The 15,074-nt window shown below is 39.5% G+C and overlaps 1 protein-coding gene across 1 annotated transcript; it reads right to left on the reverse strand.

The window, feature by feature from the left end:
* Positions 1–8,346: 8,346 nt before the first annotated feature.
* On the reverse strand, positions 8,347–14,381 carry LOC141333925 (uncharacterized). Its single transcript, XM_073839082.1, has 2 exons — positions 14,076–14,381; positions 8,347–10,933 (listed from the first exon to the last, which is right to left on the reverse strand). The coding sequence occupies exons 1-2, from the start codon at positions 14,317–14,319 to the stop codon at positions 10,332–10,334; spliced, it is 846 nt and encodes a 281-aa protein (XP_073695183.1). The 5' UTR covers positions 14,320–14,381; the 3' UTR covers positions 8,347–10,331.
* Between the last annotated feature and the right edge of the window lie 693 nt (positions 14,382–15,074).

Here is a 15,074-nt window from a genome sequence, read left to right on the forward strand (position 1 = left end):
GCATCTCAGTTCGTCAGTTCGGTGTGTTCGAGCTCAGTTTAATTGCCCAGACGCCCGCAGACGCAGCCGACTAGAGGCGACAAGATGGTCGGCTTTCGTCGGCGCTAGTTGGTTGGCGTCAGGTTGGTGTGTCCCGGGCTTAAGGCTTTTCTCTATTGTGTATCTTCATGTGCCTATCAAGTTGTCCTCGTTGCCTGAAACTCTTTCCACACTGTTTGCATGTGTAAGGCTTCTCTCCAGTGTGGATATTTATGTGCTTGTCAAGTTGTCCTCGTTGCCTGAAACTCTTTCCACACTGTGTGCATGTGTAAGGCTTCTCTACAGTGTGAACTCTCATGTGCTTGTTAAGGCATTCTTTACGAGTGAAACCCTTTCCACACTGGTTGCATGTGTAAGGCTTCTCTCCAGTGTGAACTCTCATGTGCTTGTCAAGTTGTCCTCGTTGCCTGAAACTCTTTCCACACTGTGTGCATGTGTAAGGCTTCTCTCCAGTGTGAACTCTCATGTGCATGTTAAGGCATTCTTTACGAGTGAAACCCTTTCCACACTGGTTGCATATGTAAGGCTTTTCTCCAGTGTGAATTCTCTTGTGAATGTTCCAAAGTTCCAGTCTTTTGAGCTCTTTTGGTTAAGATGTCTTTTCAGACTCTAAGGAACAAAAAGATTTTTCTCCAGATATCAAATTATGAAGATTCTCAAACTGATCTTTCTCTTCAGTTTCATTCAGTACTTCCCTCTCCTCTTTCAGCGATGTTGGGTCTAAGGTGGAAAAACAGAGATAAAAGTTAACCCCAGTTTAATGGCACAAAACAATTAACATTACAACATGTAGATATGTAATGCATGTATGCTCGATCCTATTCCAGGGTGTCCAAACCTGATCCTGGTCGGCCGGTATCCTACAGAGATGATTGTTGGCTGTTATACAATTAATTAAATCTAGGAAATCTATATAGACTGATCTCAATTATTATATACCATTTTTATGTCTCCTAGGGGATAAAATTCAACTAATTTAGAGAGAGACTAGGAAAAAAAGAAAGAGGACAAACTCCCCACTCAACCGACAGATGGAAAATTCAATCACACAATAATTCCTTCTGAGGTTTTATTAAGGGGGCAATTATGTTAGCCAATCATAAAAGTTAGCTGTTACACTTGACCTTTTCAATGGAAAACACCAAAACAGACTGTCAGAGGATGAGAAATGGCGGAAAATGGACATTAATCTCACAAAAATCTTTAGCAATATTATAATTACACCTCTGGAAACACAATATTAAAAATACTAAAATTAAACTTCCTTTAAAAGAAAACAGGCAATATTTTTGCACAAATTGAAAGTGAAAGTGAAGTGACTGCCAAGTATGGTGAATTGTGCTCTGTATTTAATTCACATCCACACAAAGTCAGAGCTTTCCCTATCCAATCTTTTTTCCCCCTTGGAGAGAGTTGAGCTTCCTGACAGCCTGAAGGATGAAGCTGTCCTTCAGTCTGCTGGTCCTGGCCTGGAGACTTTGCAGTCTCCTTCCTGATGGCAGCAGGCTGAAGAAGTTTTGCATAGGGTGGGTGGGATCAGCTGCTATGCAGAGGGCTTTTTTTGGTGAGACGTGTGCTGAAGATGTCTTGGAGGGAGGGGAGGGGGACACCAATGATCCTCTCAGCTGCTCTGACTATGCGTTGGAGAGTTTTTTGGCACGACGCATTCATTGCAGGCTCCAAACCACAGTGATGCAGCTAGACAGGATGCTCTACTACGCTTCTGTAGTATGTCTCATCCCTGTTGCTAATGAGACCCACCACAGTCGTGTCATCCGCAAACTTGATGAAGAGGTTGGAGCTGTGTGATGGTGTGCAGTCGTGGGTCAGCAGAGTGAAGAGGAGGGGGCTCAGCACACATCTCTGAGGGGCCCCCCTGTTAAGAATGATGGTGGTGGATGTGTTACTGCCGACCCGTACTGCTTGTGGTCTTCCGGTGAGGAAATCCAAAAGCCAGTTACACAGTGAGGTGTTGAGCCCCAGCTGGACCAGTTTTTGAGAGAGCTGTTGTAGGATCATAGTATTAAATGCTGAACTGAAGTCTATGAACAGCACTCGGACATATGAGTCTTTTTTGTCCAAATGTGCGAGTCCTGAGTGGAGTGCAGTGGAGATGGCGTCATCGGTCGAGCAGTTGGGCTGATACGCAAACTGGAAGGGGTCCAGTGAGGGGGGCAGTTCATTTAGTGCCTCGCTCCTGTAGTTGTTGGAGGTGGGAGGGATGTACACAGCAAACAGCAGTATAGCTGTATATTCCCTCGGTAGATAGAACGGCAGGCACTTAATAACCATAAAATTCCAACACTGGTGAGCAGTGTTTGCAGACTACAACAGCATCGCAGCACCAAGCGTCATTGATATAAACACAAAGTCCACCACCGCGGGTCTTACCTCCCGTGACCACAACCCTGTCGGCACGATAGCATGTCAGCTGGTCGAGCTGAATGGTGTCAAACATGAAGATACTGAGGAACAAACCAAGATGGACTTTGTTGAAGAGTAGAGTGAAGACATGAGGATTGAAGAAGCATTCAGAGTCAAACATGAAGATACTGAGGAACAAACAGGTTGGTTTTCATTCTCAAAGCTGAACTCACTCTTTTGATCCTAATTAAAATGCCTGCCTCTAGAAAAATTAAAATATGGAAAAAATGCTTAAGTAGTCTAAACAAGTTATTTTGTGTAACATTTAAACCAAAAAAGACAATACAACCCTGGGCCTGTGTTTTTAAAGATTCTAATTAATCTTATGTGTAACTATGTGTAACTAGTCCCTGATTTCACAGAAAAGGCTAAAGTCAAGTCCTAGACTAAAATGTAAGTTTGAGCTGTTTCAACTTAAATGAATCTGCAATGATTGATCTTAAATGATATCAATATCTTTGTTTTGTAATGTTTGTTTCTAAGTACATTTATAAAAATGACTTACTATGGCCTAATCCTGTCTTAGTCTAAGAGCTGTCTGTAAACCTTTACTTACCTAATTTTTCTTGTTTTATCCTCAATAGATTCCAAAAACAGCTCCTCATTAATATTCACAAACCTTCCAAATAAGGCAATAACAGAGCATTTCATTCTAGGGACAAATCCTAGGGTTTTAAATGGACAAGTATAACCATTTCTGGAGAATTTATGCCCTTTCCTATGCCATATACCTTCTATATAGGTATCAGACAATAATGTGAAATATTGTATTAATGCATTCTAGAGCAGGGGTTTTCAAACCTGTCCTGGAGCCTCCCCTGCCCTGCACATTTTGTATGTCTCCCTTATTAGGCACACCCAATTCAGGTCTTGCAGTCTCTACTAATGAGCTGATGATTTGAATCAGGTGTATTAGATGAGAGAGACAAGCAAAATGTGCAGGGCAGGGGAGGCTCCAGGACAGGTTTGAAAACCCCTGTTCTAGAGCACCTGTAAAAAATACTTAATTCATCTTTAATTAACTTAAGTTTTGTTTGTGATGTCTGTCTGTTATTCTATGTCAAACTTACTGATTGAGTGTTGTTTTTGTGTAGTCAGAACACCAGATTCAACTGCGCGCCAATGCCCCCACTGCCGGACCAAGATGAATTGCCGAAACAGGCGCTGTGTAAAGGTACTCAAATTCTCAATACTCAAATTCATGCTTCCTCATTTCCTCACTCCTCTTGATTCAACTCCAATTAAACCACTGTGAGGAGGTCAGGAATGAATATTGAGGAGGCTTTCAGAGGGGTATTGCACAAAAGGGAAGCCGAGATAACAAAAAGGCACAGATTTCCATAGTTTAATCAGCACATCCTGGCTTAGTTCAACAGGTGTAGATAGTTGGGATAAGTGCATGTTCACAGCATTCATTAACAGACCAAAAGATCGATCATAGAATCAATGCAAAAATGGATAAAACCCATGCGGCATACTTCACGCCAACTGAGCAACAGCTTCTAATGGATATGTAAAGAGGAGAAACATAATATTTAATAAGGGAAAAATACAGATGCTATAATAAAACAGATAAGGGCTAGTAGACAATAGTGAACCGACTGAATGTGTTAATAGTCCACATAACCAGTGCTCCACTGAAACCATCATGATTTCAATTCAAGGAGTTACTTGTCATTTCCACAAATTAACAGTTGCACACTTTGCTTTAAATGTGAGCAGTGGACATGAATGTTACTCAGGAAATTTATCATGAGGTTTAATTGCAAACACTTATCCACTTTTGCACAACTATTTTATCTATCTCATATATCTACTCTTGTCTATTTTTATTTAGATTATTTTTTCTAGCTAATTTATTTGATCTAATCTGTAATCTGATCAACTGACCTAATTGTTTATCTATTTTATCTCTTTTACCTAGCCATTCTTCTCACAGAACAAACATATCTGGCCAAAAAAGGACCTGGCAGCAAGTCCAGATTAAGAAACAGAACATTTTGCAGGCTGGTAAGTGACTTGATTGCTGAAAAAAATTACTAATTAGTTGAAGTGTTTGCTGACATATTTTATTTGTACTGATTTTAGGATTTAAAAAGGCTCATATATCTGGCACAGGGGGTGTCTCTCCAACCCAAGACTTGACCACAGCAGAGGAGTTGAAAAAAGAGAAGCCAGTGATGGAAGGGATCCAGAGAGAGACATCCACTGACTCAGCAGGTCCAGCAGGAGAAACTGACCTCTTCACACAAGGTACATTATTGCTGAACTACTGCACACGGAAAACAATCAAATATTTAGATTTTGTTATGTGGACTGTCTGACTTTGCCTTACCTTGCAGTGTCTGGTAACACACTTACACTTCTGGAACCAGCAGACTCTGATCCGGTGAGTACTCTTTATTAAAATCATAGGCTTGGCATGTCCTGACAAATCTATTAATACATGTTGTGTTGAATATGGCAGAGGGAAGACACATCTGCAGCAGTGGAGTTCACTTCTTGAGACGATGAGATGCTGGACTCCAGAAGAATTGAGGTATCATGTCCATTTTATGGAAATTTTTTATCTATAATGCATAAGAAGTCAGCGATGTGGTGCTAATAGAAAATATCATATTTGTAACAGTGCAGCTTGGTAACATAGTGAGTATTGCCTAAAGTAAATCTACATTATACACAAATCCTGTTGTGCTAACTGATGTGTGTTTGACAGAATTCACAAACTGTCAGACCACTCTACACCACGCATCTCAAGAGACAGATAGAGCTGGCAGAACTCAAGATCAAAGTGAAGAAGAGAAAGCTGCAGGACATGGACCCTGAGATGGAAATTAAACAAGACACTGAGGAAACTGGAAATGGAAATCCAGAAACTAGAAAGAGAACTAAATGATTTCAGTTGACACTGTAACCATGATTGTAACACAATGTGTAATCATTGTTGTTTTATCTCTCCAAATAAAAATACATCCAAAAACATTGTGGTCTCTTACGTTTTTCATGAATGTCCGGTAAACTATATAGTCACTGATCCAGTGAAGTGGAACTAGAATTTGGCAGCACACACTGTGTGGTTATCTTCCCAATGTGAAGCACATCTACTTGGTCCTGCGGCTGACCAGACAGGCGCCTATGTGAACCATCCATCTGAAGATCCTGAACATCTTCATGAGTGGCATGAATAGAGCTGGCAGCCAAAAAACCTTCTCTTCACTGAGAATCCTGGGCCTGTTGGTGATGCTGCTGCTCTTGATTCAATAAAACATAAAGACTTTATTGAGCTGTTTATTTCTGAAGTAATAAAGATCATTGTTGATCAGACCAACCTATGTGCAGGTCAGAGTATTCAGACTATGGACAGTACTTCACAACATGCTAGAATTCATGCATTGAAGCCAGTCACTTCCTGGGGCTGTTTTTTTCTAACTGGTTGATACCATAAACCTGAACTCTATGGCCCGGTTTCACAGACAGGGCTTAGAATAAACCAGGATTAGGCCACAGTTCAATTAGGACATTTAAGTTTTTTTTATAAACTTGCTTAGAAAAAACATTAGCGATGTGCATCTTTAGACAAAGCAAAGGCACTGATATATTTTAAGATCAGTCAGTGCAAGTTTCTTTCAGTTGAAACAGCTCAGATTTACATTTTAGTCTAGGATTAGGCTTAAGCCTTGTCGGTGAAACTGGGGTTATATTGGTTTAAAGATGAAATGTTAGCTACCCCCTACTTCAGCAAGGTCATGTCTTGCAACAGGTTTGAAACCATATAGAGATTTCTTCACTTTAGTGATAATACAACAAAGCCAGCCAATGACACTGACAGGCTGAACAAAGACTGAACAAACATTTGCATTGATGAGGGATGCTTCTGTGAGGGCACCTAGCTTTCAGGGTATGGAATAAAATCAAACATGGAATAAAATCCTACATCTTGTGTGATTCTGAAACGGGGTTCTTTTTAAAAAACATGAAGCCCTATTGTGGAGAAAGTGCTGCCCTGAAAGACATGGTTGTCTCTCTTCTTGATCGCCCAGCAGGTCATGGTTAAAGATTATTTATGGTTATACTATGGGGCCGTTGAATGCTTGAATCTGATTGGCTGACGAACGTTCTAGAGGTGCGCATTATATTCAGGGAAACGCACGGCGAACCTAGTTCCAGGCAGCTTTAGACCGCAGTACATGTCTATATCACTTCGCCACATGATTTCAGTTATTTCAAAGGTCCTTACAGCCCAAAACAGCAAAATAACCAAAACCCACAATGACACTGGCCAAACTAATACTGTAAACATCAAGATAAAAACGACAGATTATGTCCATGTTTTTTCCACAATATTGCGTTTTATTATCTACAGAAAGCACAAACTCTATTTCTCTCGCTCTCTCTCACTCACAGATGCACACACATACAGTTAGCACTCGCGCTAATGTTGTTAGCGCTGCTCTGACGATTAACAACTTAAAAACGACATGACAGTTCTCACACGCGAGGTAACATCGGCGTGGTCTTGAGGAAAATGGTCTTAAAGTTTAACTGTTAGTAGAGACGATGCTGCCAGTCACCTTTGAGAGACGCACAGACTTGAGAGAGGTATTTCATGCACTTAATATCTTTCTCCCTCTCTCTTTCTGTCTGTCTGCTTGTCTGTCTAAACTTCATTATTAACTGCATTAGTTTGCTATCAACGGCTCAAGCGTTGTTACTAGGTCTAAAATGACGTTTTGGAACTAGCCACGAAGCTGTTGAATGAGCTGCGTAAGAAATTAATCCTACTCACAATAGCGTTTTAAGGATAAAACCAGACGAATGTCTTGAGATATATAATTTGATCGATGTCTTGAGGTGTGGTAACTGTAGTATAAGCGGAATAATTGACTTCGGTCTGTATAATTCTACGAAAATAATGCATTATTTTCTAAGAATTCTACGGCCCGTTGTCAATTATTCCTTAGATAATTTTTACAACTCTACCACTGTGTAAACATCTACTTGATTTGAAAACCCATTTCTGTGGTACAATTAGGAAAAACAGTAATGAGCCACCAGTCATCGAGATCTCAGAAATGCTGACCATAGGATTGGGGAAACAGTCGTGTCTTGGTGCGGCAAGACAGACAAACAGTGAAATGGTCAAAACATGCAATTAGAACAACATGGAAGAAGTTGAGGTATGGCAAAGAGGACACCAAGAAAAGAAATGCAAAGCAAAAACCAGCATGCAATGTGGAGTAAAATAATGCAGTGAATGGAGTTGACAAATTAGATCAAAACACTGGGTACTACCCTTTTGTCAGGAAGTTACACAAGTGGACAAAGAAATGTCATTTCTGTTGCAGATCTGTTTGTTCAGTGCTTTTGTCATTTACAAAGCAAAAAACTCACAAGATTATTGTAAAACTCTCCTCTCTTTCATCCAGTTTTATAAAATCATAGACCAGCCAAGAGAAGGCGGGTGGTGGGAAAATAGAGATGACCCTCCAACTGAAAACACTCCTAGAGCACCAGACAACACTGACCCTAGAAATAGGATGAATTACCTTTTTGCAGTTCCTGCACTCAACACCTGACAAGAAGATGCAAGGTTTGTGCACATAATGGTTTGGGAAGTGAGACCTCACTCTTTTGCGAAAGCCCCCTTACATTCTGGTAATTTTTACAGTTTACTACTCAAAGATAAAATACAGAGCCTCATATTTATTTACCAAGTTATTTATTTTTTTAAGATTTCATTTATGAAAGAATATGACATCTCAATGTATTTTGTTTGAAATACTTTTTGTTAGTTTTTGAAGTGGCTAAGCATCCACTTTGGTGGCTAGACAAAAGAAAAAAAAAAAGTTTGACACTCACAACAAAATCCATTGTCCACGTAGCTGAACTTGAGGTAACGTTTATTACATGAAAAAAATGAAAAACAAAATCTCAATAAAGTAAAGGATTACAAAGATATAAAGTGGATTGAAGACAGAGTCAACATGTGGAGTCAGACCGCAAGGTCAAAGACTGTCACTTCCTGTTTAGCCACACCCTCAGGTGACATCATAGATCTTTTATCTCAGAGGCCTTGCATCTCCACTTGAGCCACTAGATGGGGTCAACTCAAATAACACACAGAAAATTCAACAAATTATCTTCAAATGAAACACACAGTATTTTAGCTCCTACAGTTTTTTGTCCAAAATGTTGTGTTTCTGATGAAAACTATCTGCATTCAAGTGGTGATAAAACATGAACACATGGAGATAAATATATTGTATGTATATTTTGTATATACATACATGTATATATTTTGTATGTAATGTCATATGTTCATATATTCATAGCAGAAAATATTCTGAGGGTTGCCAAATTTAGGTGAAAATCATCATAAATTCTTTTAGGTGAAAATTCTGGAAACTTAAAAAAATGCTGGCTAAGAAAGAGTAAAAATAATAACAATGTACATCAAGGTGAGTTTAAATAAACTGCAAAAACTATTAGTTAGTCATACATACAGTGAAAAAGCATTATTCTTCAAAATTTGTAAAAGAGTCGAGATAAAATTCAATCCCATTAAAATCATGTAGAAATGAGCCAACAGAATGTCTTGTCCTCTGAGATAATCCTATAAGACAATTTGGAATCGTTTATTCATTTTTTTTGACAAGGGAGTATTTAGCAGATTATGGAAAGGGGATGTGAACATTTGACATCAACAGACATGGTTGCATAACAGCATTGAATTTAGCTCAACCAATCAGAATCAAGGACCAGAATTGTCCTTTTTATACATTAAGTTTGAAACTCTTTCCACACTGAGTGGATCTGTTGCGAATTTTCTCTATTGTGAATTCTCATGTGCCTGTCGAGGTTTTCTCGTCGATTGAAACCGTTTCCACACTGCTTGCATGTGTAAGGTTTCTCTCCAGTGTGAACATTCATGTGCCTCTTAAGGCTTCCTTATTGATTAAAACTCTTTCCACACTGTTGGCAGGTTAAAGGGCTCTCCATAGTGTAAATATTCTGGTGGACATCAAGGCTTCCACTTTGATTGAAACTCTTTCCAGACTGAGGGGATCTGTTAGCCTTTTTTTTTAAAGTAACCTTTCATGTGCCTGTGAAGGTTTCCTCATCGATTGAAACTCTTTCCACACTGTTTGCATGTGTTAGGATTCTCTCCAGTGTGAACTCATGCTTGTTAAGGCGTCCTCTTTCCATACTGTTGCAGGGTTTCCATACAAAGGCTCTCTAAAGTGTGAATTTGCCTGTGGGCATAAAGGGTGAGTTTTCGATTAAAACTTTTCCCACACAGATGGCAGATGAAGGGTCTCTTTCCAGTGTGTGGAGATGGACACTCAAGTTAGTGATTTGGACTCAAGTCTCACATTTATACACTTCAGACTCGACCGGAAATGACTCCAGACTCCACTTGAGGAAAAGGACTAGTGAATATTTTAAAAGCAACTTGAGAGTTTTTTTTTTTTTTTTTTAAAAGGCAGAGCCATTAAATGACTTGAGACTCAACTCAGACTCATGAACAAAGACTTCAGACTTGACTCTAAGTTAGAAACTTGTGAACATCTCTGGCAGGATTAAATCTCATTTGGACTGTTACCCCTGGTTTCACAGACATTTCTTAAGCCTAGTCCTAGACTAAAATGTAAGTCTGAGCTGTTTCAACTGAAATAAACTTGCACTGACTGATCTTAAAAATATATCAATGCCTTTTTTTTTTTTTAGGATGCACACCAGTAATGTTTTTTCTAAGCAAGTTTATAAAAAATTACTTAATTGATCTGTGGCCTAATCCTGGTTTAGTCTAAGTCCTGTCTGTGAAACTGGGCCTTAAGGTTTCCAGGATTACTGAAACTTCTTCCACACTATTTGCGGATAAAATACTTCTCTCCAGTGTGAATTCTCATGTGGACTGTAAGGTTTCCAGGATTACTGAAACTGTTTCCACACTGACAGCATGTGAAAGGCTTCTCTCCAGTGTGAATTCTCATGTGGACTGTAAGATTTCCAGGATTACTGAAACTGTTTCCACACTGAGAGCATGTGAAAGACTTCTCTCCAGTGTGAATTTTCATGTGATCTTTAAGGTGTCCTTTTCGAATGAAACTCTTTCCACACTGTTGGCAGATGAAAGGCTCCTCTCTATTGTGAATTTTCATGTGTTTTGTAAGGTGTCCTTTTTGAATAAAACTCTTTCCACACTGTTGGCAGAGGAAAGACTTCTCTCCAGTGTGAATTTTAACGTGGGCTTTAAAGTTTCCTTGGTGATTGAAAGTTTTTCCACAATGAAAGCAAGTGAAATAACTCACAGTTCCTGTCTTCTGAGCTCTTTTTTGTGTAGATGTCTTTTCAGACTGTAAGGAACAAAAAGATTTTTCTCCAGATATGAAATTATAAAGTCTCTCATTCTGAGCTTTCTCTTCAATTTCATTCAGTACTTCCTTCTCCATTTTCAGCGCTGTTAGGTCTAAGGTGGAAAAACAAAGGAATAAAAATTAACCACAGTTTGAAGGCACAAAACAATTAGCATCCAAACATAACTAAATATGTGTAAATATGTAATGCATGTATGCTAGATCCTATACCAGGGTGTTCAAACCTGATCCTCGTCAGCCAGTATCCTAAAGTTTAGGCTGGCCGTTATACCACAGAGTTTAGGAAATCTAGATATAGAGTGGTCTCAGACAAGGAAAAAAGAAAAGGGGATAAATTCCCTACTCAACTGTCAGATGAAAAGTGTATAACTAAATAATTCCTTCTGAGGTTTTATTAAAGGGGCAATGCTGTTAGCCAGTCATAAAAGTGGGCTGTTACACTGACCTTTTAAATGGAAAACACCCAATGCCCAAGATTTATTGATTTTGTTTTAAAATATATGAAAACATGTTAACATGGATGCTACTTGTGCATTTAGTTGATCAGGAGTTCTAGCCATGCAGCCTTTCTCTCTGGTTTTAAAGGTTGTATCAGCGATTTCTAGCCTAAAACATAAAGTGTCAAATTCAGCTGACCTTTCATCACGATCCGCTCGCTGCCTGCCCCATAAATTGTCTGTGAAAAAACCGCGTCTCTCTGGTCAGCCTAGGGTCCGAGATATGCCAAAAAAACAATCGGCACTACCAACCTTTCCACACATAAACAAACAGTGTTCCAACCAATCAGCGTCAGGGGTTTGGTGTTGTGGACTTTCGCTCCGCCTCCCTCACATCCCTGCACCAGTAGGAAAGTCCACAACACCAAACCCCTGACGCTGATTGGTTGGAACACTGTTTGGTTATCTGTGGTGTGTTGATAGCGCCGATTGTTTTTTTGGCATATCTCGGACCCTAGGCTGACCAGAGAGACGCGGTTTTTTCACAGACAATTTATGGGGCAGGCAGCGAGCGGATCGTGAAGAAAGGTCAGCTGAAATTGACACTTTATGTTTTAGGCTAGAAATCGCTGATACAACCTTTAAGACAGCTGTACCTTCTATGGTTAACAATTATACATTACAATCTAAAATAAGTCTTTTTAGCTCTACATTAAAAATGAAATGATAGAAAACAGCCTGCATTTTAACTGGGAAGAGGAACAGACATTTACTCATTCAAGCTAGTAATTATGCCATTTATTTTCATCCACTGCTATTACAAAAATACATTTATATTAAGATTTATAATTCTACAGGTGCCACAATTAATGTCCAACAACAAATATTTTAGCAAAATGCTTTCCTCAGAATTATTGAGCTATTATTATATTGTTCTCCGTCTGTTTAGCGTGCATCGGCGATCATTTACTGGTGTAAACCCCGTCCACTCCTGACAGTAAACTTGATATGTTTGCATGACTTTCTAACATTTACAAATGAAGAATATACATTGAGGAAAATACAACATCTCAAATGTATTAAACAGTACAGATATATTCACTGTTTGCCGTGGTGGATCAATGTGATCCATAATTGAAATTAAAGATTGCTTAAGAATGATGATTTGTTAGGTTATTTCAAGTCCAAGCCAAAGGTTTGTGGCCTAGCCAGTCTCCAGACCTTAAAGGAACACTCCACTTTTTTTGGCAATAGGCTCATTCTCCAACTCCCCCCGAGCTAATAAGTTGATTTTTACCGTTTTGAAATCCTTTCAGCCGTTCTCCTGTTCTGGCGATATCACTTTTAGCATAGCTTAGCATAGATCATTGAATCCTATTAGACCAGTAGCATCACGTTCAAAAATGACCAACGAGTTTCCATATTTGTCCTATTTAAAACTTGACTCTTCTGTAGTTATATCGTGTACTAAGACTGGTGGAAATGCAAAGCTGCGAGTTTCTAGGCTGATAAGATTAGGACCTACACTCCCATTCCGGCGTAATAGTCAAGGAAGTTTGCTGCCGTAATATGACCGAAGCAGGCGGAGTATTATCAGAAATGAGTTCCCAGCTAGTTTAGCATTTGCACATGTGCTGCGTGGTATTACTGCTCCTGCTTCGGCCATATTACGTCAGCAAACTTCCTTGATTATTACGCCGGAATGGGAGTTTAGTTTCTAATCTTATCAGCCTAGAAAATTGAAGCTTTGCATTTCCACCAGTCTTAGTACACGATATAACTACAGAAGAGTCAAGTTTTAAATAGGACAAATATGGAAACTCGTTGGTCATTTTCGAACGCAATGCTATTGGTCTAATAGGATTCAATGATCTATGCTAAGCTATGCTAAAAGTGATATCGCCAGAAGAGGAGAACGGCTGAATGAATTTCAAAACGGTAAAACTCAACTTATTAATTCGGGGGGAGTTGGAGAATGAGCCTATTTCCAAAAAAAGTGGAGTGTTCCTTTAATGCCATAGAAAATCTGTGGAGGGAGCTGAAGGTTCAAGTTGCCAAATGTCAGCTTCGTCTTGAAGAGGATCTGCAAAGAGAAGTGGGACAAAATCCCTCCTGAGATGTGTGCAAATCTGGTGGCCAACTACAAGAAACATCTGACCTCTGTGATTGCCAACAAGGGTTTAGCCACCAAGTACCAGATACTATTGTGGGTGTACGGGATGGCCTGGATGAGTGTGAGATTTCCTGAAATGCTGTCCCAGTCTGCCCCTGGGATCCATCTTCATGGAACAGAGGACTCATCTCTAAGAGATGAGAAGGGTACTCTGACGCTCACCCTGGGAACACTGTACTCATAGGTGACCCTTGAGAGTGAGGGGTGCCCTGCTGTGCTCAACCATTAAAGCCACCAAACGGAGGCAAAGATGTACTAACATTTTTGGCTGCCTCAGGGAGCAGATGCTCACATTGGGAGTGACATGCTCATAGGCAACCCTCTACATTGAGTTTGGGTTAGGATAGCACTGTCATCTAAACCATAAGGGCAGTCACTTGATGGGTTCTCCAGGGAGAAGCATGCATACAGAAGCAAAATACACCTGGTACGGTTGCCTCACAAAGCTCCAGGGAGTGGAGGGCTTAACCCTCAGAGATGAGAGGGGGACCCGCACATTTTCTCTGGGAGCGGTGTGCTCCTCTAGAGCAGGGGTTCCCAACCTTTTTTCCTCCGGGCCCACCTCCCTCTCCGGTCAGATTTGCAAGGCCCCCCCCATGCCTGACGTTGAGAATAAAAACCAACCTGTTTGTTCCTCAGTATCTTCATGCTTGACTTTAAATGCTTCTTCAATCTTCATGTCTTCACTCTCCTCTTTAATAAACTGCATCTTTGTTTGTTCCTCAGTATCTTCATGTTTGACTCTGAATGTTTCTTCACTCTCCTTTTTAATAAACTCCATCTTTGTTTGTTCCTCAGTATCTTCATGTTTGACTCTGAATGTTTCTTCAATCTTCATGTCTTCACTCTCCTCTTTAATAAACGCCATCTTTATAACAGTGTGTCACATGGATCTCTGTTGATTCTCCAGGAGTTTTTCTGTGTTTTGTCCTGTTTAAGATGAGAATAATTAATAGAAAGAACAATCAATGCAAACTAAATCTCTGTGTGCGTCTCAATCAGCTCCTAGTTCAGTAGTCAGTGCACTAGTAAGACAGTCAGAGAGTTAATAGACTTGATTATAAACATACACAAATTACACAGCCGTTCATATTTAGACAGGCTATTTTTTATTTATATTTGGTATTCAATCATTTTACATCATATCTAATATATTACACTTGAATTAAAACATTATCGGTTTATCATTGCACTCGTTTGTGTTTGTTGTTGTCGTTTGTAGTCCGCGTGCCGCTGAATCGAGCGTTTCGAATCACTGAATCATTTGAGTGTGTGCGACGAACAACCGTACAAGTCCAAAAGAACGAAAAATTAGATAACCATGTGACATAAATTGTATGTGTGAACTTTGTATACAGATTGTTTTTTGTTAATAATTCATTGTTATTGCCTGTGCTGTAAGAAGGTCTATGTATTGTAAATTGTTCATACTGTATTTTCTGTTTTTAAATAATAATAATAATAAACTTGAAAGAAATTCTTAATATTAACCCGAAGTTTCTGTTACTGTATTAAAACTAAGAAAAAGGAATCAGATCTTTAGTGGTTTAAAGTGATATGATGAACTGGAGTTATACTGTTATTCCACACTAACTGGACATATACCGTTCTTCCACATTTCAG

This window comes from Garra rufa, chromosome 4 (genome assembly GCF_049309525.1).
Source record: "Garra rufa chromosome 4, GarRuf1.0, whole genome shotgun sequence".
Taxonomy (NCBI): domain Eukaryota; kingdom Metazoa; phylum Chordata; class Actinopteri; order Cypriniformes; family Cyprinidae; genus Garra; species Garra rufa.

Bases quoted from the DNA above. Each gene is read 5' to 3' on its own strand.
- LOC141333925 (XM_073839082.1), bottom strand. From the start codon at position 14,319: ATGGCGTTTATTAAAGAGGAGAGTGAAGACATGAAGATTGAAGAAACA. The intron at 10,934-14,075 runs GTTGGTTTTTAT...TTTCCACCTTAG, and splicing joins AGATACTGAGGAACAAACAG to ACCTAACAGCGCTGAAAATG.